At 37.9% G+C, this 27,990-nt stretch overlaps 1 protein-coding gene across 4 annotated transcripts; it reads right to left on the bottom strand.

Moving 5' to 3' along the window:
* Window positions 1–7: 7 nt before the first annotated feature.
* Window positions 8–27,988, bottom strand: LOC140799498 (uncharacterized). Of its 4 annotated transcripts, none has more exons than XM_073153839.1 (31): window positions 27,608–27,904; window positions 27,120–27,392; window positions 25,833–25,950; window positions 25,686–25,747; window positions 20,900–21,906; window positions 20,363–20,661; window positions 19,568–19,782; window positions 19,371–19,435; window positions 18,156–19,294; window positions 17,144–17,241; window positions 16,873–17,058; window positions 16,466–16,646; window positions 16,187–16,381; window positions 16,068–16,111; window positions 15,877–15,933; window positions 15,635–15,731; window positions 15,353–15,525; window positions 15,004–15,217; window positions 14,626–14,751; window positions 14,444–14,533; window positions 12,444–12,560; window positions 12,276–12,356; window positions 12,066–12,173; window positions 10,101–10,270; window positions 9,828–9,906; window positions 9,666–9,740; window positions 7,643–7,740; window positions 7,428–7,535; window positions 7,278–7,335; window positions 6,939–7,148; window positions 8–6,854 (listed from the first exon to the last, which is right to left on the bottom strand). In XM_073153839.1, the coding sequence occupies exons 3-31, from the start codon at window positions 25,935–25,937 to the stop codon at window positions 273–275; spliced, it is 12,039 nt and encodes a 4,012-aa protein (XP_073009940.1). In that variant the 5' UTR covers window positions 25,938–25,950; window positions 27,120–27,392; window positions 27,608–27,904; the 3' UTR covers window positions 8–272. The 4 variants fall into 4 exon arrangements, with proteins under 4 accessions (XP_073009940.1, XP_073009931.1, XP_073009921.1 ...); XM_073153830.1 differs by having other exon boundaries at window positions 27,354–27,392; window positions 27,608–27,705; XM_073153820.1 differs by lacking the exon at window positions 27,120–27,392 and having other exon boundaries at window positions 27,608–27,988.
* Window positions 27,989–27,990: the final 2 nt, after the last annotated feature.

Genomic DNA, 27,990 nt, shown 5'->3' on the forward strand with positions numbered 1-27,990 from the left:
CCAAGAATTAACAGCAAGAGTGCGTTCCATATATAACTTGCAATAACACAAGTTACTACATTACACTGTACATTTCCATTGTCCTCACAATCTTCAATCCCAATTTGGCACCTCAGGGAGGAAGATGACCATCGCGGGTTAAGATCACCAACCAATTCCTTCACTATTTCACAAACTGAAATCAAATCCAAAATGGAAATATCCGCTGTACTCAGGCGATTCAACAGCCTACAAATTGTTATCAAAATGGATGGCACTTTTGATTTTCATAGCTATCCGCTGCAGCTCTCATTTGAATTGATTAGCTCAGTAGTTTCCCTTTCAATATCACCAGAATTTTCCTTGGCATCAGGGCTGACCAAGTTTGTTTCGGTTGGGCCTTGGTCTGACTGGATGGATGAGACAGAAACAGATGCAGCTGGTGTGCAACCTGCATGCTCCCCACTGCCATCAGTCTCCACCAAATTTGTCTCAATAGGATCTTTGTCAGATTGGTTCGGTGAGTTGGAAGTGCATGCTGCAGTGGTTCTGCACAGAAATTCCCCAGTACCAACAATCTCCTTGCTACTGATACTATGCAGATCCATAGCTTGCTGAGAAGAAATTTCTTTTGGTGGATTGTCACTTTGACCACCACTATATTCCATTACAGAAGGATTGTCACTTTGACCACCACTATCATCCATTACAGAAGGATTGTCATCTTTACCTTCAGGAACCTCATTTGCCTGATTATCAATATAAGATAGACCTCTGATACAAGAACTATCAATACAGTCACCTTCTTTACCTTCAAAATCCTCCTTTTCCTGATGAGAGATACCAATTTTTGAAGCACAACAGAGAGGAGATGGATCTTCTATATGACTTCTACCAGTGGGGTCACCAAAAACCTTTAAATTATCACCAGATGAATTCCTAACACCATAACACTCTACTTCGGTGCCATTATTTATTTGTTCTGAATTTATAGGTTCATCAAAAGCACTACCTGCACAGCTACTACTCTCAGGTAAGCCTACCTGTGGATCAACTTGGGACTTTTTGGGCTCTGAGACTGACTGCAATTTACTCTCATGACTTTCTAAATTGCTCAAATCATCCTGAAGACACATAGAAGTTGAGAAAACCTTCTCTTCAGGATCAGCATTTGTCTGATCAAAGATTTCTAAATTTGGACACTCATCAGGAAGAGTTGAAGTGACAGTGCAAACTTTGCCAATGGTACCATCATTTTTCGCTAATGCAACACCAAAAGAACGTTCAGAATCATGCAACTTAGTCTCAGTGTCATTATCCACAATTATTCCCACCTCGATAGAACCATCTCTAGCACCATCAATCTTAAGATCAGGCACATCACTTGACACAGCCCCTTCGCTACTGCTACTATCTGGATCAATATCTACCTGTGCAGAAATTTCTCTAAGTGGAGCATCACCAGGAGTTTGACCTTCACTGGAACTCATCACAGTAGGATGGCCTTCTTTACTTTCAGAATCCTCATTTGACTGCCAAGAGTCTCTATTTAGATCATCATTATGAGGATATGGATCTTCCTTGTGACTTCCACCACTACGATAACCATCTTGTCCTTCAGAATCTTCGTTTGCCTGATCAGATATATCTATATTTAAAGCAAAACTATGATGATTTGGAACTTCAGTATGATTTGTACCACTAGAGTTAACACTATTATTCTCTAACTTGGTATCATTATCTGCTGCAGTCTTAGGATCTTGACAAGTACCATCTGAATACCAACTGCTATGAGGTAAGCCAACCTGCGGATCAAGCTGAGAATGTTCAAACCCTGAGACTGATCGCAACAGAAAAGAATCTGATTCACCCAAATTATCTGGATTATTCCTTTCATTCTGAACATTCCTAGAAGTTGAGCAGGTTTCTACTTCAGGGTCTACATTTGAAATCCTTACACATGGAGACTCATCTAGAGGGGCTGAAACATCAGCATGAACAGTCTCAATAGTGCCACCATTCTTGTTTTGTATATCATCAAGTGAATTTTGAGTAGCATTGCAATTTGTTTCGGTGCCATTATCTACAAGAATTCCCACATCAACTTCGCAAGTACAATCTGGATAGCTGATGAGATTAGGTACACCCATCTTCTGATCCATTTCGGGCTGTCCGGGCTCAGGGACAATTGGCATCTCCGAAACATCAGAAGGTTTAACCAAATTGCATTCTGCAGTACTACCAACATCACAAGAACTAGGAGTCAGACATATAGCATCTGATATAATTGCACTTGCATCATCAACGCCAAAATTCTCTTGTTTTTCCTCCGGCACATGTTCAATTTCCTCATCACTAGTTTTGTCAGGTACAGAAGCTGAAGCATGACTTACCAATGCAGAAATATTGTCAATTTTAGCCACATTGATACCATCATCAGTCTCACAATTTGGTCCCATCATCAAAGTGGCATCCAGAGACCTAAGAACCGAAGTACCTTCAGTTGTTTGCTGAACGTCTGGGAGAATATTAATAACTTCTTCAGTTGTTTCCTGAATGATGCTGGCCATATCACCAAATCCAGGTGATTCCTCAGACTCTGTATGACGATTTCCTGAAAAATATTGATTCACTGATGCTTTTTCCTCATTGAAGGATATCACATCCATCTCAGGAGAACCTACGGGCTTATGAGAACCGGGAGAAGTAGAGGAGCCCATTTCTTCAGAAGTTTGTAAGAGAAAATTCTGCTCACTACTCTGTTTTGATTCTGTGAGACAATGAATGCTTTCAGAACTTTCATGACATGGACCACCAGCATCAACAATTTGGCCCTCTGCTACATTAATTTCAGAACAGAGCTGAGAGTAGCCTTCAGCTGACTCGATAACTTTATCTTTCTCAACCCCAGATACTAGATCTCCCTGACATCCTTGTGGTGCATTAATACTTTGACCACCAGAACCATCAGATGGATTCGTCAGATTTGCAATTTGCCTGTCAACTGTCAGAGATTCTGGTTCTTGGTTTGCACTCATTACGCACAGCTTTTTCTCACCAGTCCCATCGGATGAATTCATCATATTTGCATCTGGCCTGTCAATTGTCAGAGATTCTGGTTCTTGAATGCCTTCAGAACTTTCATGAAATGGACCACCAACTTCAGCAATTTGCCCCTCCAAGACTTCAACTCCAGATCTGAGCTGAGCGTAACCTTCATCTGACTTGACAACTTTATCTTTCTCCTCAACTGTCAGGAGATCTCGCTCACATGGTTGAGCTGCATTCATTATGCACAGATTTTGTTCGCCAGTTCTATCAGATGGATTCATCAGATTCGCATCTGACCTGTCAATTGCCAGAGGTTCTTGTTCTTGAATGCTTTCAGACCTTTCAGAAGATTGGCCACCAACTGCAACAATCTGCCGCTCTGCGACTTTAACTTCAGAACTGAGCTGAGAGTAACCTGCAGCTGACTCAAAAACTTTATCTTTCTCTTTGATCCCAGATATGGAATCTCCATCACACCCTTGAGCTATGCATGGACTTCGTTCGCCACTTCCATCAGATGGATTCATCAGATTTGCATCTGACCTGTCAACTGTCAGGGATTCTGGTTCTTTAGTAGACCTGTCAACTGTCAGGGATTCTGGTTCTTCAGTGCTTTCAGAACTTCCATGACATTGACCACCAACTTCAACAACTTGACCCTCCCCGACTCTAACTTCAGAACTGAGCCAAGTGAAACCTTCAGCCGACTTGACAAATTTATCTTTCTCCTCAATCCTAGATACAGGAACTTGGGCTGCATTCGTTAAGCATGGAGTTTGTTCATCAGTTTCATCAATTGGATTCATCACATCTGCATTTGACCTGTCAATTGTCAGAGATTCTGGTTCTTGAATGCTTTCATAATTTGCATGAAATGGAATTTCAACTTCAACAGTTCGCCCCTCGCTGACTTTAACTTCAGAACATTCAGCTGACTTGACAACTTTATCTTTCTCCTCAACCCCAGGTACGACATCTCCTTCACACACTTGAGCTGCATTCATTATGCATGGACTTTGTTCCTCTGTTCCATCAGATGGATTCATCAGATTTGCATCTGACCTATCAATTGCTAGGGATTCTGGTTCTAGAAAGCTTTCAGAATTTTCATGAGATTGACCACCAACTTCAACAATTTGCCCCTCTGTGACTATAACTTCAGCTGACTCAGCAACTTTATCTTTCTCCTCAAGCCCAGATAGGAGATCTCTGTCACACAATTGAGCTGCATTAATTGTGCACTGACTTTGTCTGCCAGTTTCATCCGATGGATTCCCTAGATTTGCATCTGAGCTATCAATTGCCCGAGATTCTGACTCTTGAATGCTTTCAGAACCTTCATGAGATGGATGACCAACTTCAACAATTTGCCCTTCCACTTCAACTTCAGAACTCAGCTGGGAGTAACCTTCAGCTGACTTGACAACTTTATCTTTCTTCTCAATGCCAGAGAGAATATCTCCCACACATGATTGAACTGCATTCATTATGCATGAACTTTGTTTGCCAGTTCCATCAGATGGATTCGTCAGATTTCCATCTGCCCTGCCAATCACCAGAGATTCTGGTTCTTGAGATAGAACAGTAGACTCTGAGAAGTTGCGCACTGTACTGTCCAGAGATGGTACGTTCTTGAACAATCCATTATGAACATTTACCTCAATATTGATCTTAGCTTCCGGGCTACCAGATAACTCAGTATTATTACTTTGAGAAAGAAAAGATTCTTGAACTACAGCAGCTTCTGATTTGGTATGAGATGAACCAATAGAATCTGATAAGTTCATGCTCTGTACCACAGTTTTAGTCAGATTAACATCAATACCCTGTACATTTAAGGCAGATTTAATCTCCCCATATTCAGCATGTGCAGGATTATTAACACACACAATAGGATCTCTTTCTTCAGAGGCTGATGTGGTAGACTGCCTTGAGCACAGGTTTGGCGCTTCAGGTTGGTCAGGTGAAGCACCAATTTGCATTAACGATGTTCCAGATGCGTGGATGGGATCTGATTCAGGAACCATGGCAGACATAACCTGCTCTGCTTTCATACCATCACCCTGTTGCTTCTCATTCATGGTGAATGCTTTTGCAGTTTTCCCAACTTTATCTGTGTTCTTTAAACCTTCTGCTTGCTTTAACCCTGCAAGTCGTGCACGGCGTTCACAAGCAGCTGTTGCAGAACTGCTCCTTTTCCTAGGTTCACGAGCAGTGGCATTTTTCTTTGTAACTGAAGATCTATTTTCAGGTACTGTTTTGAGTACTTGAGGTACTCCACTACTGTCCTTTCCTGGAGTCCAGTGCATTTGACCAACGGGAGGAGCAGTAACAGGTATTTCGATCTTTTCATTCTTGGATAGCAGATCAGGAGATTTGTCAAGATCAACACTTCCCTTGTGCTTGATAGGCCCAGCAGCTTCTACTGCCTTGAGGGAACCTATTTCAGTATAAGTAGCTTTGTCAACAGTGGCACTATCTAGAGGACTAGGACTCTGAGCATCAGAAATAGGTACTGAAATTGGTATGTTTCTTAGGGAAGAATCACCATGTTTGTCAGTCAAACTCTTCTCAGAGGATTGGGGTTTAATAACCGGTAGCAATTTCTGCCCGCTTTGAAGAGAAAAATCTTCTTTCTCAGTTAAAATATTCATCTCACAAGGTTTTTCATCAATATTTTCTTTCTCCATGCTTCCAAGAGAGCTACCACATTGCTTTTCAGCTGGCTTCATCATTTCAATTGGTATAGTGCCAGTACCTGCCATTGTTTTTTTGCTCTTCCGGCGAGTAGTATCAGCTTGTTTTTCAGCTGGCTTATCTGAAGATTCCACATGATGAACCCTTTTTTCTTTCACATCCTGTGCAATGACAGGTATAGCAGGTACACATGGCAAAATTGTTGGAACAGGACCAGCTTGCACTATCCCTGCTTTTGCAGCATCATTAGAATTTGACTGTACCAGGCTTAGAGGATCAGTACTTGCTGTTAGTTTGGTTTCAATAGAAGCTGGTTTAATCTCATTAGCTAAAACCACTTTTCCAATATTCATTGTATCTGCAACAGGTAAGATGTTCTTAAGTTTATTTGTTGGTGAACTGGGTGCAGCAGAAACTACTTCAACTTTCTGTAATCCTGAAATTGGGTCAATCTTGACTGTCATGGGAGGTATAGTAGGGGCTGCAACAATGGGACTTTCTTGGAGAGATGCAGCAATCATGGATTTATTTGATGTTGCGTCAGTACCAATAGGAACTCCAGGAATAGTACTAATTTCAGCATCAGCAACTGATGCCACAGATTTCCGCTTTCTGCCTCGCCCTCGGGGTGTTTCACCAGTTTGTCTTTTCTGAGCTTTAGCTTGAACAGGCATGGTGGCGGATGGTGCTGGCAGAGGACCAGTAGTTCCAGCAGTTAATTCAGAATGTGTTCCCCAACTAGCATCCTTTGGAGGAGCCTCAACACCAGTACCACCAGAGGAAGAGGAGACATTCTCTCTTTGAGATCCCATATCTTGTTTGCTGCTAATCGAAGCAGCAGCAGATGGTGGAGGAGACACAACTGTTGCTGACCTCTTTGGCCTACCCCGTCCGCGTTTAGCTGGAGGAGGGGGCTCATTGCATGCTTGCACTGGCCCTTCAGATATAGGCAAATCAAGTTTTGGTACAGGCAATGGTGGTTCCAAGTTGCCTGCTTTAGTGCCACCAGGATCTTTAGGCATACATGGATCCCTAAGTATTTCTGCAGGTTTGGATAATTCAGGGGAATCCGCCTGACAAAGTTTTTCAAACTCTTCTTCAGTCCATTGTTCTTCGTAAGAACGAACCTGCGGGAGAGGTAAAAACAGCATTGAAACTTGAAAAGTCACAAGGCAACATAACATGAATGAATGTTAAATGCAGGAACCAACCTCACGAGCCCGTTTACCCCTTCCATATTGCTGGGTATCAAGGCCACCAGGATGTTCCCTTTTCCTTTTTATGTCGAGATTGGCTGATTCATATACCATCATAGCTTTGTAGAATGTCTTAAGATCATCCTCTGTTACAAGACGAGAAGGCATCACTAAGGGATCCAACTCATCAGATGAACCTCCCTGAACTAATGCTGTCCATGCTGCCTGAACATATTTGAGAAGACATCCCATAAGTAAAGGATACTATCCAAACTTGAAAGGATAAAAAACAAAATACAACATCATCATCACAACCAAAAGAAAATGGTCACAAATACAAAAAGAAAGACAAACCATTTCACTTTCTCGCCTTTGTTTGTCAACAGATTCGAAAACATCAATCTCAGATTCACTACAATCAAGCCAAGGGTACAAGAATTTAGAATCTGAAAAACAAACTAAAAATAATCAGCAAAACTTCTGAAATTAGACATAAAAGCTTACCTACGAGCAAGGAGATCATTGAGAGCATCATCGTCTAATACAGGAGCTGCTTCTTCTTTCTTACACTCCCTAAGAAGAGATTCAAGATACTCTCTCCGATCTTCAGCACTGCAATTATAAGACAAAAATGAGGGGCAAAAATGCTTAACCTGCAATGTGTGAATGACCAAAGATTCTGTACTCACAAAGTAAATCATAAAAACGTAAAAGAATACCTTGTATTGTTGTCAAAAAAGCCTGCAGTTATGCTCTGGTTAGCAACACCCAGTTTGTGTTCAGCTGCAGCTCTAACTTGTTCTTCTACAGTGCGGACCTTTGTGACAGTAAATACAATAATAAACTCAGGAATACAAAATTTTTGATAAGAAATGATTCTCTGTATTGTCATTAAAACTCTTCGATGGCATTTGCTTGACACCAGAGCAAATTCGTAGCAAGGCTCTTGGTCAATGTGTATGATAATACAAAACATTTCTTGTTATCTTGACCCCAATACAAACAAATTCATTGCCAACCCAGCATTGGTCTCTTTGAAAGATATTGAAATCAAATGCTTTGACCAACAGCAAGGTTGCTTTAGCATTAACACATAAATGAAACATCTTATTCTACGGCCACTTTAAGTTTCAATGGAACAAATATTGTCTGCATTTCACAGCCCGTAAATTACTGAAACCAAGAAAAACACTTGCGAATATAAGCTTAACTTTAGTGGTATATGTTTATAGGTTTCTAGCTTTGTGGTCTTGTCTTAGTTTTTATAAAATCGGAAAGCAACTGTCTTGATTTTAATGTAGCAGGCCATGCATTCAGAATAGCTACCTGGTTTGGGAATCTAGTAAGTTAGACAAGTGAAAATCTTATCAGAGTCCTAATTGATTCAAACAACTAAAGATGAAATGTAAGTAATCCTGCATTATGTTCAAAAGATAGTCCAAATTCAAATTAGCTTAGCATGTGCTTATGAGTCCCAAGATGCCAAATTAGTTATCTTATGGAATAATATAGACCTTCATACTTTAGTAGGGGCAAATTTAAGGATGAGGATGGACTTAAGAATGAGAAGAGGGGCTCGGCCAAGTGTGGCCTGCTTAGCCCTTCCTCTACCTATCTACTATCTCTCTATCACTCTAAAGCTTATTTTCTCGGCAGTTTCTTCTCTCGTCAATTTCATCTCCTCTACCAGATATGTCCACTATAGAGTAGTAGTGTTTCCTTCTATGTCCTCATCAATCACTTACACAAATATATGCACCAAGATTTATAAAGCCAAAAAAAAAACTATCATGGAACACGCTTTGCATGCCACCACTGGCTAATTCTTTATAAAACATTAATTTTTGGCAGACTATTTGACCTCATGTTACACCGTTATTACCAGAAAGTCAACAAAGTTACTGACTACATACCCAAGTATAGCATATCTTGAAAAAATCAAACATCAATCTTAGGCAGCCTAAGTTTATACGAGCTTACTGCTATGTCTTTTTCCAATCATTGCTTAAGTTCTTCATGTCTTTCTTCCTGCTTTTCTGCTTACCCACTTTTTCCAACACGACAGCTATTTTTGTTCTTCACATTCTTCTTCTTTAGATACCACCTTTCATATATTTTGAAAAATACATCTTAATTTACTCTTCTTTAACAGGATATTTGGACACACTTAACAAACATTTTCAACTATTTGTTCTTAACATATCATTAGAAATTATATTTTGTCTTGTTTTCTTTGCTTCAGCAGTGTCTGTTCCTCACTTTGCAATTTGTGCCTTGGAGCACCTTGAGTCTTCAGTAGCTTCAGCTCAATTATTATATTAACTGCCAACACCATATTAGATTGGATCTGATTAGGCAAATGGAAATGGGAAGTTGCTTGTTCAACCATTGTCAGTGAACAAGCCATTCTTAGAATACCTTGTCAAGATCTTGCAGTATCATGCAGCTTAACAACCAGTCTAAGCAACACAGAAAAAACAGAGAGATATAGTAAACATGGCAGATCATAATCTTGACAAGCACATTTACACTGGCTAGTGAAATTGGGTGCAAACAAGTTCAGAAAGTAAAAAATGATCAACATCAAATTCAAGAAAATATTTTCTTAACTTCTGTTTAGAATAAGGAAATATCACCAATTGACCTCCATAAGACTAGTTTATAGTCCCTTTAACTAAATAGGATGCAAGTGATTTTATCTTAATTCGTAAGCAGCTACGTGAAGAGTGTATAAGTACTGACCGTCTCTAACCGTAGTACGAGTACATCCTTCTTTTGGCCAATCCTGTGGGCCCTAGCCTGAGCTTGCAGGTCAACCTACATCAACACCAAGGAGAAACTAATGCATGAGAAGTGAGACCCATCAATTATGTACCTGTGGAGGAAATGAACTATTTATATTGCCTGGGGATTCCAGTCAGTGTCAAATATGATGACAGTATCAGCTGCTTGAAGATTTACTCCAACACCTCCAGCTCGAATACTACAAGAAATTAAAAGGAAATTAACACCTGATTCATTCTCTCTTTTCGTTTTCAGAGAAGACTAAAAAGAAGTGCAAAGAGGAGAGAGGTTAGCAGTTAACTTGAATGAAGCATCTTTAGTCACTTTTCTTGTTGAGCAGAAAGTAAATTGCTTCAGTGAAAATTTTATCAGTATCCAAGTCTAAATGCAAACCTCAGCAGAAATATGAAAGCTTGAGAGTCCGCACGGTTAAATTCCTCAATGAGAGCTCCTCTTTCTTGTCCAGAGGTGTGTCCATCCAAGCGAAGGTACCTGTAATGTTTCCAGCACAGATACTCCTCCATAACATCAAGCAATCTTGTCATCGTGGAGAAAAGTAGAACCTAGTAAACAATTACATTACAAAGTCAATCAGATAATCATATCCACATAATCAGCAACAGAATCTTAAAAAAATATTATCATAAAAGGGAAACAATTTATTGTCAAGCTTACAGAATACAGATTAAGGAGATACAACAAAAATTACATCTGCAAGCACATGTTTGCATCCAACAAAAGTTAAATGTGAGCTCAAGAATCATTGAGAAAGTGCAGAATAGTGCCCTAGGAAAGTTAACACAAGTTCCAAATTCATGCTTGAGTTATTTTCCAAGTACACAAAATTGAGAGTGAATTAAGTATATTGTTGTGCTATGTAAAACCTTTGAAATGCCCATTTTATTAGTTATTTTAAAAAAAATCACATTATCTATTTTAGGCCCTCTAGGGACCATTTTATCCTTATTTTAGAGGAAAGAGAGAATAGTAAAAGAAAGATGGTCATTTGACATTATCCATTAACACCTATAAGGACTTTATTACAATCATAGAGGGTCTCCTCGAGGCCACTCACCAGAGTCTTAGGAAGAGGGCAGCAATCTCATGAAATGGATCATGAATTAAGCACAATCCACCTTGAGCTAATCATTAGATCCATTTAGTCAGATCTCTCCTTATAAATACCCACTAAAGTGAGCAGATCGTATATTTCACAATCTGTTTCCAATTCTTCTTCGAGCAAAATAGATCGTCATCTTCTTCGATTTGGGGCACGCCAGCACACGACAAAGCAAGAGATTCCGATGGCGCCAATGGAATTGAATAGGTAAGGCAAGTAATTTCCTTCTTCATCCCCTCTTTCTTTTTTTTTTCTATTTTACCTTATCTTACCATTGTCCGTGCTGACTCACTGTATGGCACCATGTAGTGACACATATCGTGCCGACCGAAGGCTTGCACAACACATTCAACGACAAGGCAATTCTTGATGAGGGGATCAAAGTGTCACAAAAAATTAAGAAAAGGCCTCTATGTGAAAATGGGCTATAATTCAGGGGGGTCTATGCATAATTAATCCTTTAAAAAATTAATTCAAAAGTATATATTCAGACTTCAGAGTAGATCACCACTATAGTAGAAGACCCAACAATATAAAAATTAAATAGAGGTCAGAAATGGAGTAGGAGAGTACATGTGGGAGTACAAAAATAAAATGGGATATGATGTTCAATCTTCCAGAGTCAACAAGCTAAAACTAACCCAAGTTGATGTGCATCTATGTCAATAAGAATTCATTCAAAGACAGAATCCTTGCCTTATTCCCCTTATGATCTTTTTCTTAGTACTCTTTATAAAAGATGGTACCTTACAGTTCTCTATAAATCAATACGACGCACTTTGCAAATTTGACCAATATTTTGGTTCCGATTACACCTTCAAATTTAAAAAAACAAAAATCACATAAAGAGAATTTTAAAAGGTTTCCCATTGACATTTTTATATTTCACAAGAAAATTGATAATTCACACTACGTTTTCACATTCAAATCCTGCTCAACTACACATGCACACAAACAGATCCCTTTCCTTTCTTTTTTGATAAAAGATTCTTTCCTTTTACTATGACACTAGCCAACCCAAATAATCAAAAGCAGTGTATAAGAGGCTACAAGCTGCTGCGGAAGTAATACATCAAAAGAGAACAAGCAAAATATCTCAGACCAAAAGTATAAACCAGTTATGCCACCTTTATCCTAATAGCCAGCCACAATAAGCTCAATGGCACCGTGGGAATAGGATTTAGAATGTCCAAGTTCACAATAAGACTTGCTATATATATAGGTGAAATTTGACATACCCGATGACCAGTTGCCTTGAGCTTAGGAAGCAGCCTGTCCAACATTTCAAGCTTTCCACAGAGTCTCACTAGTGTTGGCAGATAATGCTTAGGTAATAAACTATCAACCTGACAAATAGCAATTACAATGAATATGTTATGAAAAATGTAGTTGAACTTGGAAGTGCAATAGGACCAAAACTCAGTGAAAATTTAAGCAAAGTTTCATGCCTCCTCAGCATGAAGTTGGCTGAGATAAGGGTGGTTGCAGATATTACGCAATTCCATCACAGTGTTGTGTATAGTACGACCCTGTTGAGCAGCATGCAAGTAATTAGTATGGTTAAGAAACAAACAAAGAAATAGTAGCACATACAGTCATCACATATTAAAAAGCACCTTTGTATTTCCAATAGAACCAAGATTTTCCTCGACCCTTTTCATGAGAAGTTTCTGATAAGCAGAAGCCTCACATCTTACAAGCCTTTCGATTTTCTCTGGCAATTCATTTTCAACCTGAAAATGAAGAAGATGACAAATTGGAAAGTTGAGCACAAGAGTTGGACAACTCTAAATGTAGATTTAGAAACCCAAACAAAATATTGAACTATCAGCAAATTGTACAGGTAATGTCAATATTAAATTCATTAAATTATTCATAAATACACTTCCCGAAGTCAACATTCATAAATCTTACAGTAGTAATGTTTCCAATGATTAAGTCAATGTTCATGCCATGTCAGCATCTCGCTATCATGAGATTTGCAGAGGAAGAAAGGAGAAAGATACACACAAAGTAGACGCACGGATATAAACGTGGGAAACGGATATAACACGTTACAGACACGGGGATACAACAAATTTTGAAAAAATAAGACACAACATTTATAACACAACAAAATAAATAAATAAAAGCATTATATTTATTTATTGATGTGTTTAAATAAAAAAATTTCTATCTTAATATAAATAGACAGACATGCATAAATTATTCATGAAAAAAACAAAATGTACACAATACCACAAAGATGTACTGATAGTAATACTAATACATCGCAATACAATTCAATATTATGAGAATAAATAACAAACTACCTTTACTTAACTACATTGGATATAATTGATGAATCTGCGTTTTTTGCACTAATTTGTATTAATATTAATTTTCTCAGAACCACTAACTTGTGACAGATGCATTACATTTCTGCAGCATATGTAGAAAATTTCTGCAATAGATAATTTATATTATAAATTTTTGTAGCATGTGATAAATTTTATGCCCAGAAGGCCAAAATGTGTCCCAAGAGTGTACAAAAGTGTTTAAGAAGTTTCTGATTTATTCTATATTACTTTAAAATTTAAATATCATAATTCTTAGACGTGCTTGACATGTCCAATGAGTATTCCGTGAGTGTCAATGTCTAACAAGTGTCAGACATAGAAAAAACATGATATTTGAAGTATTCATGCTTCACACACACACAACATGATATTTGAAGTGTTCATGTGCAACTTTACCGATGTCATCTGTCACTGCACTCTATCAAGTTGCCACGTTTTCTACTAGGAGCTTCGACAAGCCTTAAAGATGGGAGAAGACTACTTAAAGCAGACTGTCTTGCAATGCATTTGTATTTCTGAATAGATTGCAATACATAAAAGACAATCTATATCCTTATAATGCATTTGTATTTCTGAATAGATTGCAATACATAAAAGACAATATATATCCTTATAAGTCAAAGATCTGTAGAGAAATAGTACTATTCATCAACGATGGTCGTGCCACAGGCACGGACCGTGCCGACCACCGGCCGGCCCACAATACGGCTCGTGTCGCGGCACTTATCAGCCGTGCCGTAAAAGGAGAGAAAAAAAAGGTACCCACCTTCGCCTTCACCTCCGCCGTCACCGATCGCCGGATCCGCAATTTAAGTTTTAATTGATAACTTTATATATATATATATATATATATATCTTCCCTCGGGCTAGGGCACCCGATGTGCTCGGGCGGGCGACGGCGATCAACAATGGGTAGCTCGACGATGAGGTCGACAGCGAGTGGCGGAACTATTAGGAGGTGTGCCGTGCGGCACCCCTCATGCCATATGCTAGTATGCCGCCGGCACGGCCATCCATGCTATCTACGTGAATTTATAACTATCAGAAATCCATATGGAGTTGCAACCAGAATATACAATGTAGGCAACAAAAGCAAACTATACTCTCTCGTGGTCACATCGTTGCAATTTAAAATTATTCAAGGACACAATTCACAGCATGAACAAATGCTATGCTGTAAAAAATTAAGGAATATTAAGTAAAAGCAAAGCAGCACCAAGAACAGAATTAAACAGTAATAAGATCAAGGTATATGCACAAGGACGACAATCTCAGACCTTATGTTTCAGCCTACGAAGTACAAAAGGCCGAAGAACTTGGTGGAGACGGTTTATTATTAGCAGATTTTCCTCCTCAGAAAGTAAAGCCTACAAAAACAAACTCAGTAAAAACCTTGGTGATATGAATACTTACAAAAAGTATTATAACTATTGTGTTGTAAATAAAGAAGGAAGCTTACTTGATCAGGTGAATTATCTCCATTGCTCTCAAATGGTTTATTAAACCATTGGGAGAAATCCTCTGATGAATTGAAAATATTAGGTAACAAAAAATTTAATAGTGCCCACAGCTCCTCGAGATTGTTCTACACAGAAAATTTGGTAGTTGAGAAGTTTGTGTACCAATTGAAAAGATCCAATAATAATTAAGGAAAATCCCACAACAGATCAATGGATAGATATGATGAACAGAAAAAGGAACAAAGGATATTAACATAGACGAGTACTGATGCAGTGGATAATCAAAAGATTTAGCGCAATTGATAACAAGATACAGCATCTAGGCAAACAATTTATAATTCAATATGAAGATGATGTAAAAAGGAAAGCATGACAACCTGTAGGGGTGTCCCTGTCAGCAACAAACGATGAGAACTCCGATAATGCTTCAAGTCTGCATTTAGTTTACAGGATGCATTCTTTATGCGGTGACCTTCATCAATTATAATATAATGCCAATGAATCTTGCTTAGCTTTGGCCTATCATGCTTGTTCATTAAGTACTCATATGTAGTCAGAAGAACATTGAACTTTTGATGAATAATCATCTCCCTGCACAAGGAAAAAAAAGAGGTCAAACTCATTTCTTCGTGAACTAATTAACAAGCTCTATCTTCGAACTAATTAACAAGCTCATCTTCGTGAACTATTAACTGTAAAACGACAATCAAAATAATGAGCTTTTACTTGAATAACCGGCGCCTCTCTTCTGGAGGACCAGCATAAGCAATTTTGTTTATACTAGGCGCCCAGAAGTTTAGTTCAGATGCCCATCCAGGAAGGACAGAGGATGGAACTACGACCAGAAATGGCCCCCTATCATTCTTTGCTTCCATAAGATAGCAGATTAGAGCAATAACCTGTCAAGGAAATAAGCTCGTTACTATCTTCCTGGATAATCAGGACTGCCAGATATAACATCTAAATTTGATAAAAGGAAAGAAAAAATAAAATTGCTATAGGACATACTTGAACAGTTTTACCAAGACCCATTTCATCTGCAAGAATCCCGTTCAAGTGGTTATTGTACAATGAAACCAACCAACGTAAACCGTTCATCTGGTACCTATAATCAAAATAAAAAATCACATGACTAGTAGAGTTTCATGACACAAACTAAGCTTATATAAAAAAATGAAAAGAGAAAAGTCTGACAGGCATATCAAATGACAAAAAAGGGCGAGTAAAACAAGGGAGATAAATCTACTCACTCTCTCAATTTTCCACCCTGAAGATAAGTTGGCTGCTCATTTATGGTCTCCTTTACACTGAATAACACAGGACACATAATTGTAATACTTACCAAATATGTGATGAAAAAAGTAGACAAATGCATCGAAATATAAATTTGCATTAATAACTTAGTTATTCAAAGACACTTTTTGTCTTTGTACGGTTGTACCTATGGGCCAGCTTGTAATACTTCTCATTGCTTTCAAGATAATGCTGCAGCAGAACAAGGCAAGAAATGATCAGATGGACAAAAGTAAGATATCAATGAAGTAGGCAGAACACACATACCTGAGCCTGGTCACTTTCATCTTCATCATCATTTGTGACCTCATTCTTCTCAATGACATGAACTGCTCGACTCTCATCCATTTCCATCTCAAACCGTCTCGGCATTGCCTTAGCATCCTGCAACTTGGAACCTAGTTTCTGAAGATACTTCTCAGTCTCCTTGAGAAGTTGCTTTACACGATCAGATTTTGCATCCTACATGGCAACATTTTAATCAACAACAATAATTATGCTGATCATAATTCAAGAGAATCTCCAAAGCTGGAACGCAGCAATAACCTGAACCATTCTAAGATATCCTTCCACATCATTGTTCTTCAGTAGGTTAATCTTCTCTCTCTGGATCCTGTCAATCTTCTCCCGATGTATCCGCTCCTTCCTTTTATGGAACTCCCTTACATATCTATTGAAACCCTTCCAGCGCTCTCTCTTGACTTTGAAGCAGTCCTCCAATTTCTCTCTGAAAATTACATGCACAAGGCATTGACAAATAACAAAACCATAGCAGACAAAATGAGTATTTAGACTTTACAACAACTATAACTGTCAACAATTCAACTTCAAGAAATTATTGAATCGCACAGAATATAAAGTTCCTAAAATGTGATACTTCAGTATGCTAAAAGAGATCATATAACACAAAAGAGGAAGTCATTCTTGAATAGTAAATGTACAATGGATCACACCTGTGGATTTCAACTTCAGCAAAGAATTCCTTCTGCCTCTCCCGAATTCGCTTCTGCCTTTCTTCCTTCATTTTCTGTTCAAACTTTTCTAGCTGCTTCACTCGTCTTCCATGTCTATGTTTCTTGATGGATTTCAAATGCTCCATATTAGACGTGACAGGTTTGAAGAAGTCATTAAGGAACTCACTGGTCAACACAAGTAAATTACTTAAGTTGTGTCCAGATAAACAAATCTAGAAAAATCTCAAAAACACCAACACAAATCACAAACCCGCGAAGACGGCGCTGAAGTTGCAGAAGTTGAAGTTTCTTCAATTCGATGACACTTTTTGTCTTTGCAGAAATATCTTCTGATGAACTTACATTTCTCTGATCAAGACAGATTCATTAGCAAAATACAAACTTAGAAGGAAAAAAGGTTCCTTCTACAGGTGAAAATTCAGATCAATATACATCATAATTTACAAACTTAAGAAAACAGAACTGAACTAAAAGTGAATAGAGACTGCATAAAAAGCACATATAGGACAAAAATAAGAAAAATGAACACCTGAAAGCTAAAATTCAATACAATATGAGAAACTATTAGCACACTGTAATATAACATCTACTAGTAGTGTAACATAACATTATTTGCATGAACTAGCAAAACAATTTAAGCATTGAATAAATCAAAGTGCATTTATGCAACAAAGCAAAGATCGTCTGTGACAAAGATATGTAGGCGAATACATAACATCTCAAAATAAGACAATCAATTTTGCAGCATCTTACTGGGGGAAAGAATAGTATTCGAAGAAAATATATACTTCTTTTAAGATTGAATAGTACATCTTCCACTTGTAAGCTGCAAAAGATATGGAGAAAACAAAAAATAGGTCGATACCCCCCTCATTCAGAGGAAAATGAAGATGAAAATTTTGTTCTTAGAAAAGCAAAACTTTTGTTGAAGTAAAGAGTGTAAAAAATTGAAACAACTTTTCATCATCAACTCAGTTACTACTTGTATATTTACTAGGAAAAGATGTGACTACAGCACTAGTATGAGCTGTGGTATGTATATTGAAATTTCAGTAGTCAATGCCTCTCAGGGTACATTTACTTCAGATCCTGTAGCTCTACTTCTGAACTAATATATTACTTTCTATATATAAGAGCAAAACTTACTACCATTAATAGACACATAATAAAAGATTAAGTATTAATCGCAAAAACATTTTCCAAATCATAAATCAAATCAATCAAGCGTCCAGAAAGCAAGATCTTTATAGCTAGAAGAATACCCTTAAATTGTCAATGCGTGCTGCAATTCTATCCTGTGTCTTCCTCTGCTTCAATACCCACTTTTGTTCTTCAAGGAGTTTCCTCTTTTGATGGTCCATGATCCATTTCTCAGAGGTGGTGTACTTCGGAGGAGATTCAGGCGTATCATTTAGTGGGAATATGTTTCCGTCTTCTTGATCACGACAATCATCGAACGCCATATCCACCTCCCCCTGTCCACCTACAATATCGCCCGCCATAGTTTTGAATGCATCAGAAGTGCACTGCTTTTGGATAACAGAATCCCTTGGTTCCTTCAAATCACTACTTCCAGCATAAACATTAGCCATGCCACAAGAGATAACTGACTGTGAAGCTGCAGGTAGCTTCCCTCTAGGACCAATAGGGGTGAAGAACTTGTCAACAACCATTGAAGCGGTCCTCATATGACTGAAATATTCACCTTCATTCCCTATATTCTGTGGAGACTGCTCTTTTGCTGATATAGGAGTGCAGTGTCTATCTACTGGCATGCTAGCATCGGATACTGGAGAATCTTGCTTGAGTAAGTTTCCTGAACTACTGCTTCCACAGTTTAGGTGAGATAGACCAAAGGAAGTGGGGCGCTGAAGCATGGCAGTTGCTATTAATTCTTCTGAAGCATCAACACGAACATTAGCCCTTGTTCCCTCGAGCTTCAGAGGTTGCTTACTTACACCCAAAACAGACATGACTTGCCCTGATCTAGTAGTTTGCAGATTGATATTTTCTAAACTTTCCTTACCACAATGACTGTCAGAGGCGCTTCCTCCAGTATTTATCAGACAGTCAGACTCCTGCGGCATGATTGATACTGCACATGATTCTGAAGTTTCACCACCAATCTTCTGTTTAACAACTTGTGACTGGTTATTTTCCCCTTCCACCATTGATTTGTCTAAATTTGAGCATCTACTCTTTTTCTTTTTTGTGCTTTCAGTGTCCTTTGATGAGGAGTCAGTCTCTACTAAACTTCCAGTAGATGAAGAAGGCAGTCTAGAAACATCATTTGGCCTACCAAAAATGCCAGAATTTTCATGACTGTTATGAGGTTCATTAGTAGAAGTATCTGTTCCTCTGCTCACACTGCATCCTCTCTGAACCCCATCTGCACTACCACCTAAATATTAAAACAAGTCAATAAAGGGGAAAATTACAAGTACAGGCAACAGAAGGAGATGAGAAGACATGCTAACCTTCCTTGAAGTAGTTGCCACCAAGTGCAATTTCAAGATGCAATTTCCTCGGGATCAAATTGTTTCTGCATGTGAGGGTGAACATATTTTTTTTAAAAAAAATTGATATACAGAGAGCATGTCAGCTTATTAGAGATGGTGATATAAAAACAGTAAAACACAATACATGTGAGATGGACAATGTGTCATGTTCAAACCTAAATGCAAGAAATACAAGGCATTGTGCTCTAAGCTGTTTCAGTTGCTGTTCCTTGAATGGAAGATTTGAAGAAGCAGATGCCTGAGAAATCAGGCCTGTTCCAAATTTTTTATTTGGTTGACCAGATAATTTGGCCTCTTGAATACTTTGATACATCGTCTCAGCTTTCAATGGGATATTAACCTTATTTTGTCTTTCTTGAATGGCTCCTCCCTGTATATTTCACATAGATAATCAGAGACGAAGAAATACAAACAAATTATAGAAGTTGAGGAAGGAACAAATGTAGAAGGTTGCAACAGTCAAAACAGGGAGCCAGTCAAAAGTCTGACGGTCAGTTCAGCATAAGTTTTAGGGTTTCCGAGTTTTGATGAAAATAATTGAACACATTAACTGCTACTACATGAAAATTCTCTTTTAAATTCAGACAATCAGACACATGTTTAAAAAAAATATTTTGCCTAACAACTAACCAAATCAAAACAATGTAGCCATTCATACATATAACAAGGAGTATAGAACGACCACTGTCCAAAACTAAACACAGAATGAAGTTTGGCAAGGAAAACAGATTTAAGGAGTTCAATTCTACATTCCCACTAGCATAAATGAATTTACAAGAGACAATACTCCACAAATAATATATTGAAGGTAGCAACAATCAAAGCTTGTGTTGTGCAGTGGTGCATTTTAATGCTTAGCTTGCCATGTAAAGTGCATCTACCTTGCACTAGGATCAATCCAGAGAAAAATTAGCATTTGATGTTTCTACCACTTGGGATAATGAACCAACCTGGGCTTCCAAAATTCTGTCCGAATATTGTGATGTTCCAGATTTCCTTACTTCAGATCCAACAGCTTTAGTAGAAATATCAGAGGGAAACTCTATGCTACTATTGGCAGCAATCACATCCTTGCCCTTTTCTGGCAATTGGGAACTTGAAGATGTTTCCAGATTTCTTAGTGAGCGGAATTGTGAAGCCACCTCCTGACTCTCATATGAAGAGTAGATAGAATGTGGAGGGCCAGGAAGGCTCATCTTCGCCACAGCAAAAGAGTTGAATGCAGCAGATGGTCTTGTATTTAAATTACCTGCAAAATGTGCATAACAGGAAATCAACTATAAAATCCTTGTGATATAATTCTTGCAACAATTGGATTTAGTATGTTAATATTTTCAATACAGATAATCTTCATTATTTCCATGAATTCCATTATGAATTCCAGGAAATGACATAACCCTGAAATTTCCTTATAAAGCAAGGAAATGCTCATTATAAAATGAGCAGACGGTCTGCATTATGAATTCCAGGAGAAGGCCGAGTAAGACCTTCAATGGAGCCCTGAAAGTTCTCTGGAGATGGAGTTGATTTGCTTTGGTTCATGACATAGCCATAAGTATTTGCTCTTGATGGTAGTAAGACTCCTTTCTGCAACTCAAGAACACTATTTCCAGAAGATACCTCTCCTTTCCCAGGAATTTTTGAAATTGAATTTCCCAAAAAAGGAAGAGGATCTTTAGATTTATCTGTAGTCCTCTCAGGGAAATCCATTGCATCATCTTGTCGAGATCTAAATAATTGTCCAGAACCACTAGATAATGATGACAACTGCTCCAAATTTGCGGAACTTTGGGCAGGAGTTGTTTTTTCATGATCGCGAACTTTAATAGAAACTTGGCCTTGAATATTACTTGAAGCTGCTTGCTTTCCCTTCTTTAGATTATGCCCAGCAAAGGTAGCATCTGATTTTTGTGGTTTGTCAGAATGCAAATTAGCAACCGTTTTCGAATCTTGCCTTCTTTTAGCTCCTGTCTTCTTTACATCCCTCTTGTTTACCTGATTATCTGGTTTCACCTGATAAATCCTCTCTTGAGAATTTGTAGATATGTTGTCCTCCATTCGCACGCTAGCTGGACTTCCATGATCAGATGATTTGCTGCTTTTCTGTGACGCAGACCCTTGAACATCAGCTCCTACGCCATCCATCTTACTCGGTCCTGCTGGTGGCCTACTTGAATTCAATATATCATGCCTAGCCATATCTGCCATATTTGGAGACGCTAGAGAATCTTTCAGCATACCATAGGTGGGGAAAGAACCGGCATAAGTTTCTTCCTTCATTTGATTACTTGAAGCAACTTGCCATCCACCAGCTGGCATATTTCTCTGGGGCCTCTCAGTGTCATTCCTAGGTGCTTGGGGATTGACTATCTCCTTGTCCTTCGATCCCATGTTCCCTGAGTCACCAATCGTAGGCCCACCAGCAAATGGTAAACGAGATGACCTCAGGGCATCAATATCAAGATTATGCTGACTTATAACAGTTTCCATGGCCCTGAAAATGATAAATATTAAGATGTTGAATTCAAAATTGTTCTGTGCTGACAATTAAGAATTTGTACTGTCAGAAAAATAAATGAACTTTTAAGAGGGTTATAAATGTAAATATATAGCACGTAAATGCCAAAAGGTTTAGACCTAAATTTGTGATATGAAGTGCAAGGCATGCCTAAGCACTCTAGGGTAAGGAATTAAGCACCTCTCGGCACTATGTGTGTCGCACAACACATCTCACAATATCAGCTTGCTAACAAGATAATTAACTGCAGTTTCATGGAAAGTAACTGTCTTGCTACCTACAGCAGCAGTGGTACAGTGGTCGTTGGCCACCATCCAACCTCCACCATAAAAGACAGAGAGAAGAAAGATAGGTTGTTAAGCCCCTCTTTGGTTTGAGGCCAAGCAATTCCCCTGAACTTGGTTAGGGGCCACTAATCATGTTCAATAACCAAACACTACTTTTTTCCCTAACCAAATGCAATAGCTGAGAGGAGAGATAGAAAATACAAATAAGTCTAAATTTAAATAATTCCCAAATTATATTTTTATCCCTGAAATGACTTACATTTATGTTTTACAAATTTAGTAACACTACTTTGGTATTATTTGCATGATATATCCTCAATTTTTCTAAAATAAAAAAACATTTATCGTTATTTCGTGTCACATTAAAGTAATAATGGCACACCTATATTTCAAATCTTCTCACATATATTATTAATTTCCCTCTAAAATAATGCATTTCCCTCCAAAACAAAAACTTAAAACTTACTAAGTCTGAAATAGATTATAAAATGGTCGCAGGCTTGCAAGCTTCTAAGCCCGCGAATGGTTTTAATCCTATAATAACCTATTTTCATTTTTTTGAATAAAGTTTGCAATATTGAGGACTTCTTAAAACAATAAAAAAATAATAATGTAACCTTACACGGAGGCTTATATATCCACAAGGCTAAAAAAAAACACAAGAAGCTTACCTTGTAGTAGGGTTACAGATTTGTAAGCCAAGCCAACAATGGACTTACAAGTCTACAACACATGCTCGCAAGTGGTAGTATATTTGCATAATACAAAGTGATTTGCAAACTTAAGGTCGCAAGTGTCTTTATTAGCTTGTAATTAACATTTTTCCCCTAAGGTCCCACAAGCCCGCAATGCTCCCAAAAACATCATGTTTACATGTAAAATTTTCATTTTTTGAGATTTTTTCTAAACTTTAATAGTTGCTTCAATTTAATAATACTATTTTCATACTAAAATACTTCAAAGTCAAAAGACATTTTATTCCTACATATCTATAATTTTTCTTTAAAACCAACACTTTTCACTTTTTTATGTCACATCAAAGGTAATAATTATACTCTTAACCTAGCTCACGGTTAAACACCACATTTTCTTAACTTAGTTTAAGCTACCTAAACCATGGTTAACAAATGAGGCTAACTAGCCCTGTTCAGGGCTGAAATTCAAATCATTAGATTACTTTTGAAGCTAGATTATTTAAATTACTGGGAAAACCAAAACTCTTAGTAAACCAGCTAATGGCTAGATCTTCATTCTTATGGAAGATAAACATAGGAGACAAAACAAAAATAGAGGAAACGGTTTTGGAGGAACAAAAGAGGATAAAAAGAAGTAAACCAGATAAAAGTAGACAAAATAAACACAGTATAGATGCTGGAATTCTCCTACAACAGTAGAATAGGCCAAACTGTCCTACATCAGTTATTGATGTAACCTTAATAAGTGTGAAAGCAACCAAGAACTTGCTTGGGGATTCCAAACAAGCCAGCATAGGCCTCCATTTTAACTATTGTTGCATAGTAGCCTAAACTAGACTCCAGAATGGTAGTTAAGCTTGCTTAAGAAGCAGTATAATAGCACTGTTCTAGTCTTATCACGAGCATGATCTCTCGACTCAGACACTTGAATGTGCTTTCAACAAATGTTGGCTCCTCTCGGATAGATATCGAGATGCCAGAACCAAAGGAGACTACTACTTATGCCATACCTTTTATTAATCTTATGCGTTCCTGCTGGAAGGATTCAAAATTCCTTAATCTGCCACTCAGAAGTATAGGCCTTGTTTGGTTTTTAGTTTTGATTTTTGGAGAGTAAATTTGATTGGATATGAAAAAAGTAAAAAGATATTTAGTTACTGAACCAGTTTAGAGATCCCTAAACCAGTTCAATGGGGTCCTTAAACTCAAAGCAAACAAAACCATAAGTGTTAAACCACATGCAGTCCTTTTGTGTGATAGCAACAAATTTCAGTTTTTGTCCATCATTCTGAAGAATTCATAGTTGCAAAAGGTCTAGCAAAGATTTTATGTTTTTCATTTCTTTTATTGACATGATGTTTGTCCATATTAAACATATATATCATAAACTATTTTAGATAGCACGTAGGAAACAAATTAGAGAGAACTACATTAATGGCATGAGACCAGATGTCCCTAATCATAATTCATAATTTACACTTACAACTTACAAGTTAGCTCAACAAACACATATTTATACTACAACTAAAACAACATTGTCAGATCTTTGTAACATGAAAAAAAATTCAACTATTCGACAGAAAAATAGGAGAAATTCCGACAATAGTTGTGTCAAGCGAAATAGATCTCTACAAATAAGTGAGATTCCAACATTAAAAGATCCAAGCAAAACAAATATATTATTTATATCAGAATTATATTGCTTGCACCTTTTAGTGGTTCATTTTTCCAGCCAAATTTGGTCTTAGTGTTTAGGTTTATCGCCATAAATATAGAAATAGAGTTGCAACCACTGGAACTGCAAAACAACTCAGTCTGAAATATGAAGCATGATTACGTTAACGCACTCGTCCTCTCACTCGTCCTCTCAAATGTCTCCAAAACAAGGTAAGATTCCTCCTGATACACAATCAAATATTTCCACTAGGTCTACTGTTTATCAGATAAAAAATATCAAGAAAACCATATTACAATTCCTAGTTGTGTCCACATTAGATCTAGCCATGCAATATTTTGAGGATACACGTCATACTTAAGCAAATTGCAGATATGGTTAGAAGTTGGATCATATCTACAATAACTCTTAAATAACAGAGAGGGGCCATCAACCACAAGATGTTGAGCATACGAAGAATCGTCAAAAGGAAGTCAGGATTTCATTGCCCATTTTGGTGTCGCGAGATGGATTTATTTAATGGAATACCACTAGATCCTAAGATATGCTTTGCATATGCAACATAAATTTGTGGAAGAAAATAGGGGTGTCCAATTGGTTATTATTATTTAAGGCTACCAATACAATTCCCAAATAAAGGAATTGCAGTATACATCCATGTGCACAAACATCTATATACGTACATATATGTTTACATGTACGTATAGGTAAACACATAAATACAAGCAAGCATGGACATAGGCATGTTCCTACAAACATACTCACTAATGTATAACACACACACTGTCACCTACATGGATAAAAGATAAGTGTTCATGTGCATTGTGTGTGTGCTAATGTGTGCCTGTGCTATTGAGGATGTGCATGCACATGTGTGTATATATGTGCATGAGAAAATCATGCCATGAATCCACACTATCTCATCTGCATTCCATATATGTATCCATATTCAACATGTTCTAACAAATACCATAGTTTTTCAACAGTTTTTGCCAAATGTCAGGTAGTTCCATATGATATATAAAAAAACTTTGAAATTTTTTTGCTTAGTTAACAATGCCTTGAAGGTTGAATAGAAAAACAAGGTCCAAAGATTACCTTGATATGACCTGATACGGCAATGACTTCTCTTTTCCACTTAGTTTCATATGCTGACATATCTGTGGAAGTTCAGGAAGACAAGGAAAGTCAAATCATCTCATCAGTTTTTAGGCTTCACCAAAAGTACTATTAAAAGCTACAAACCACATAGAGCTTTGTTGCCAATTTAGCAGGTTCATCCTTTGACTCCTGAATAAGTTTGTGCAAAAGTTTAGCTGCCTCCACTTCAACATGCTGAGATGAAGCCATCTCATGAACAGAACTGTCAAAAGATAGAGAAAAAAAAAGGTCATGCTAAGTTAGATATAAATCCATATATTACAAAAACTGAACAACCACAACCAAGTTCACATTAGAAAATGCATACTTGTCAATTAGACTACCTGCACAATTAATATTCTCCAACTAACCTTTCATTACCAATAATATGTGCAGAAAAATTTGAAGCATGTATATCGACAAGACATACATGCAGACAGACACCTAAACTCAATTGAGGCAACATGAAAGTATTCAAATGTTGATGAAGTGATGACATAAGTAAATAAATATTTGAACTTCAGTTATTATACAAGTGCAAGATAAAGGACCCTACCAAGCAGAAAGACATAACAATAGCTGTTGAAAAGAACAAGAACAAAATAGTAAAAGTGGTAAAAAAATGCAAAGAATTATAAGTGATATAGTACTTTAATACAATGCTCTGAGTAATACTGTGTATAGTTTAGGTATAATACAGGTATTACTTTTGTCCTTTATTAGTTGAGATGACAAAAGAGCTAATATAAGATTTTTATTGATGTTTAGAGGACAAATTGTCAAAGTTCTTCATGGTTTCTTGAAATATATTAGAATTGTCAGTTAATATAGCCCAACATCTGTTGAAAAAGTGAGGACTTGCATTATAAAGTGTGCACCAAACAGATTAGCCTTTAAGAAAAGTTCTAGATTCCTAATCTCAATGAATTGCTGGATAACTATTTGGCAAGATTCGAGCTCTCTTTGACATGGATTATTTTACCTTTATGCAAATCCACAAAAATGTCTAAAGAAACAACTACTAACAAAAACCGAAGTGGCTAGATAGATACAGATAGGACAGAGGTAGTTTGGTATTTATTTCACCAAAGGAATTTTCAAATAATTTTGCAGAAGAAGTTCATTAAAATTATTACACAGTTATCAGCTTTCATCAAAGAAAACTATAGGTATGAGGCCTTAAGCGGAAATAAAGCTCAGAAGTACAATAAAGCAACTACAAGAAATCTTAAGCCTTCTGCGGCTGAAGTAAGAGAATCTATTTCCCCAACAATCAACACTCATGCGTGCAAAACCAGAAGAACCAGAATTGGCGATGAAAGTGATTTAAGTGAAACTGACAAAGGGGGCTTCCTCAATTACTAAATAACGATAAAATCATCAATTACTAACCGGGTGGTCACCCAAGCACGGCCTCAGATTCTAATTCACACTAGTCAAATCTGTGTGCAGAGGAAGGTGTGACAGAAGAAGAATAGTGGCGCAGTAGCGGCGGCGTAGAGAAAGAGAGGGAGAGGAGGAAGGTGAAGGTGGCGGTAGGTGAGGAGGTTATGTAGGGAAAGAGAGGATGACGATGAGGGGGTCGGGCAGAGAAATAGAGGGGAGAACGAGAGAGAGACCACTAACCGCCGCAGTCCGCCCGCCGGCGAGCGCGAGTCACCAGCACTGTCGAGTCGAAGGAGAAGGGATTAGGAATTAGGGCTAGGGATTCGACCATTTATGCACACACACACACACACACACAAAAAACGCTTCCTAAAGGAAGAATCATGCACGACACATCAAGACTCCCCAATTCAATCCGCTTAAACTATTCTTTCTCTGACACAAACAAGAAAAGGTAACAGAGAAAAGGGGAGAAGCGGTCGAGCGGACATTACCTCGCAAGAAGGCGCCCTCCCCACGATTCTCAAGGAGGGAAAGGAGACGGATTCCGATCGGAAGCGGACGAAACCCTAACCAGCATGACTATCCCTCGAAGCGAATTGAGGAGAGAAACTAGGGTGTCGATGTCTCGATCGACTGCGAAACAATGAACTCCAAGAAAGAAGCCCTAATTCCGATGGGAAGACATCGATGATCGAAGCCCCTTGGTTCCCTCGCTTCACTTCTCCTGCCTGAGTCGGAGGTATTCAATGGAGAAAAACGGGTAGGAGTGGACAAAAGCGAGTTATGGTGCTCGCAGTCACCGACGGTGTACGTTATATACAGAACGGAACTCCGCCAGGCGATGTGGACGAAGCGTCTGTAGAAGTGGTAGTAG

Source organism: Typha latifolia, chromosome 1 (genome assembly GCF_019914945.1).
Source record: "Typha latifolia isolate L0001 chromosome 1, TyphaL0001v2, whole genome shotgun sequence".
Classification (NCBI taxonomy): Eukaryota; Viridiplantae; Streptophyta; class Magnoliopsida; order Poales; family Typhaceae; genus Typha; species Typha latifolia.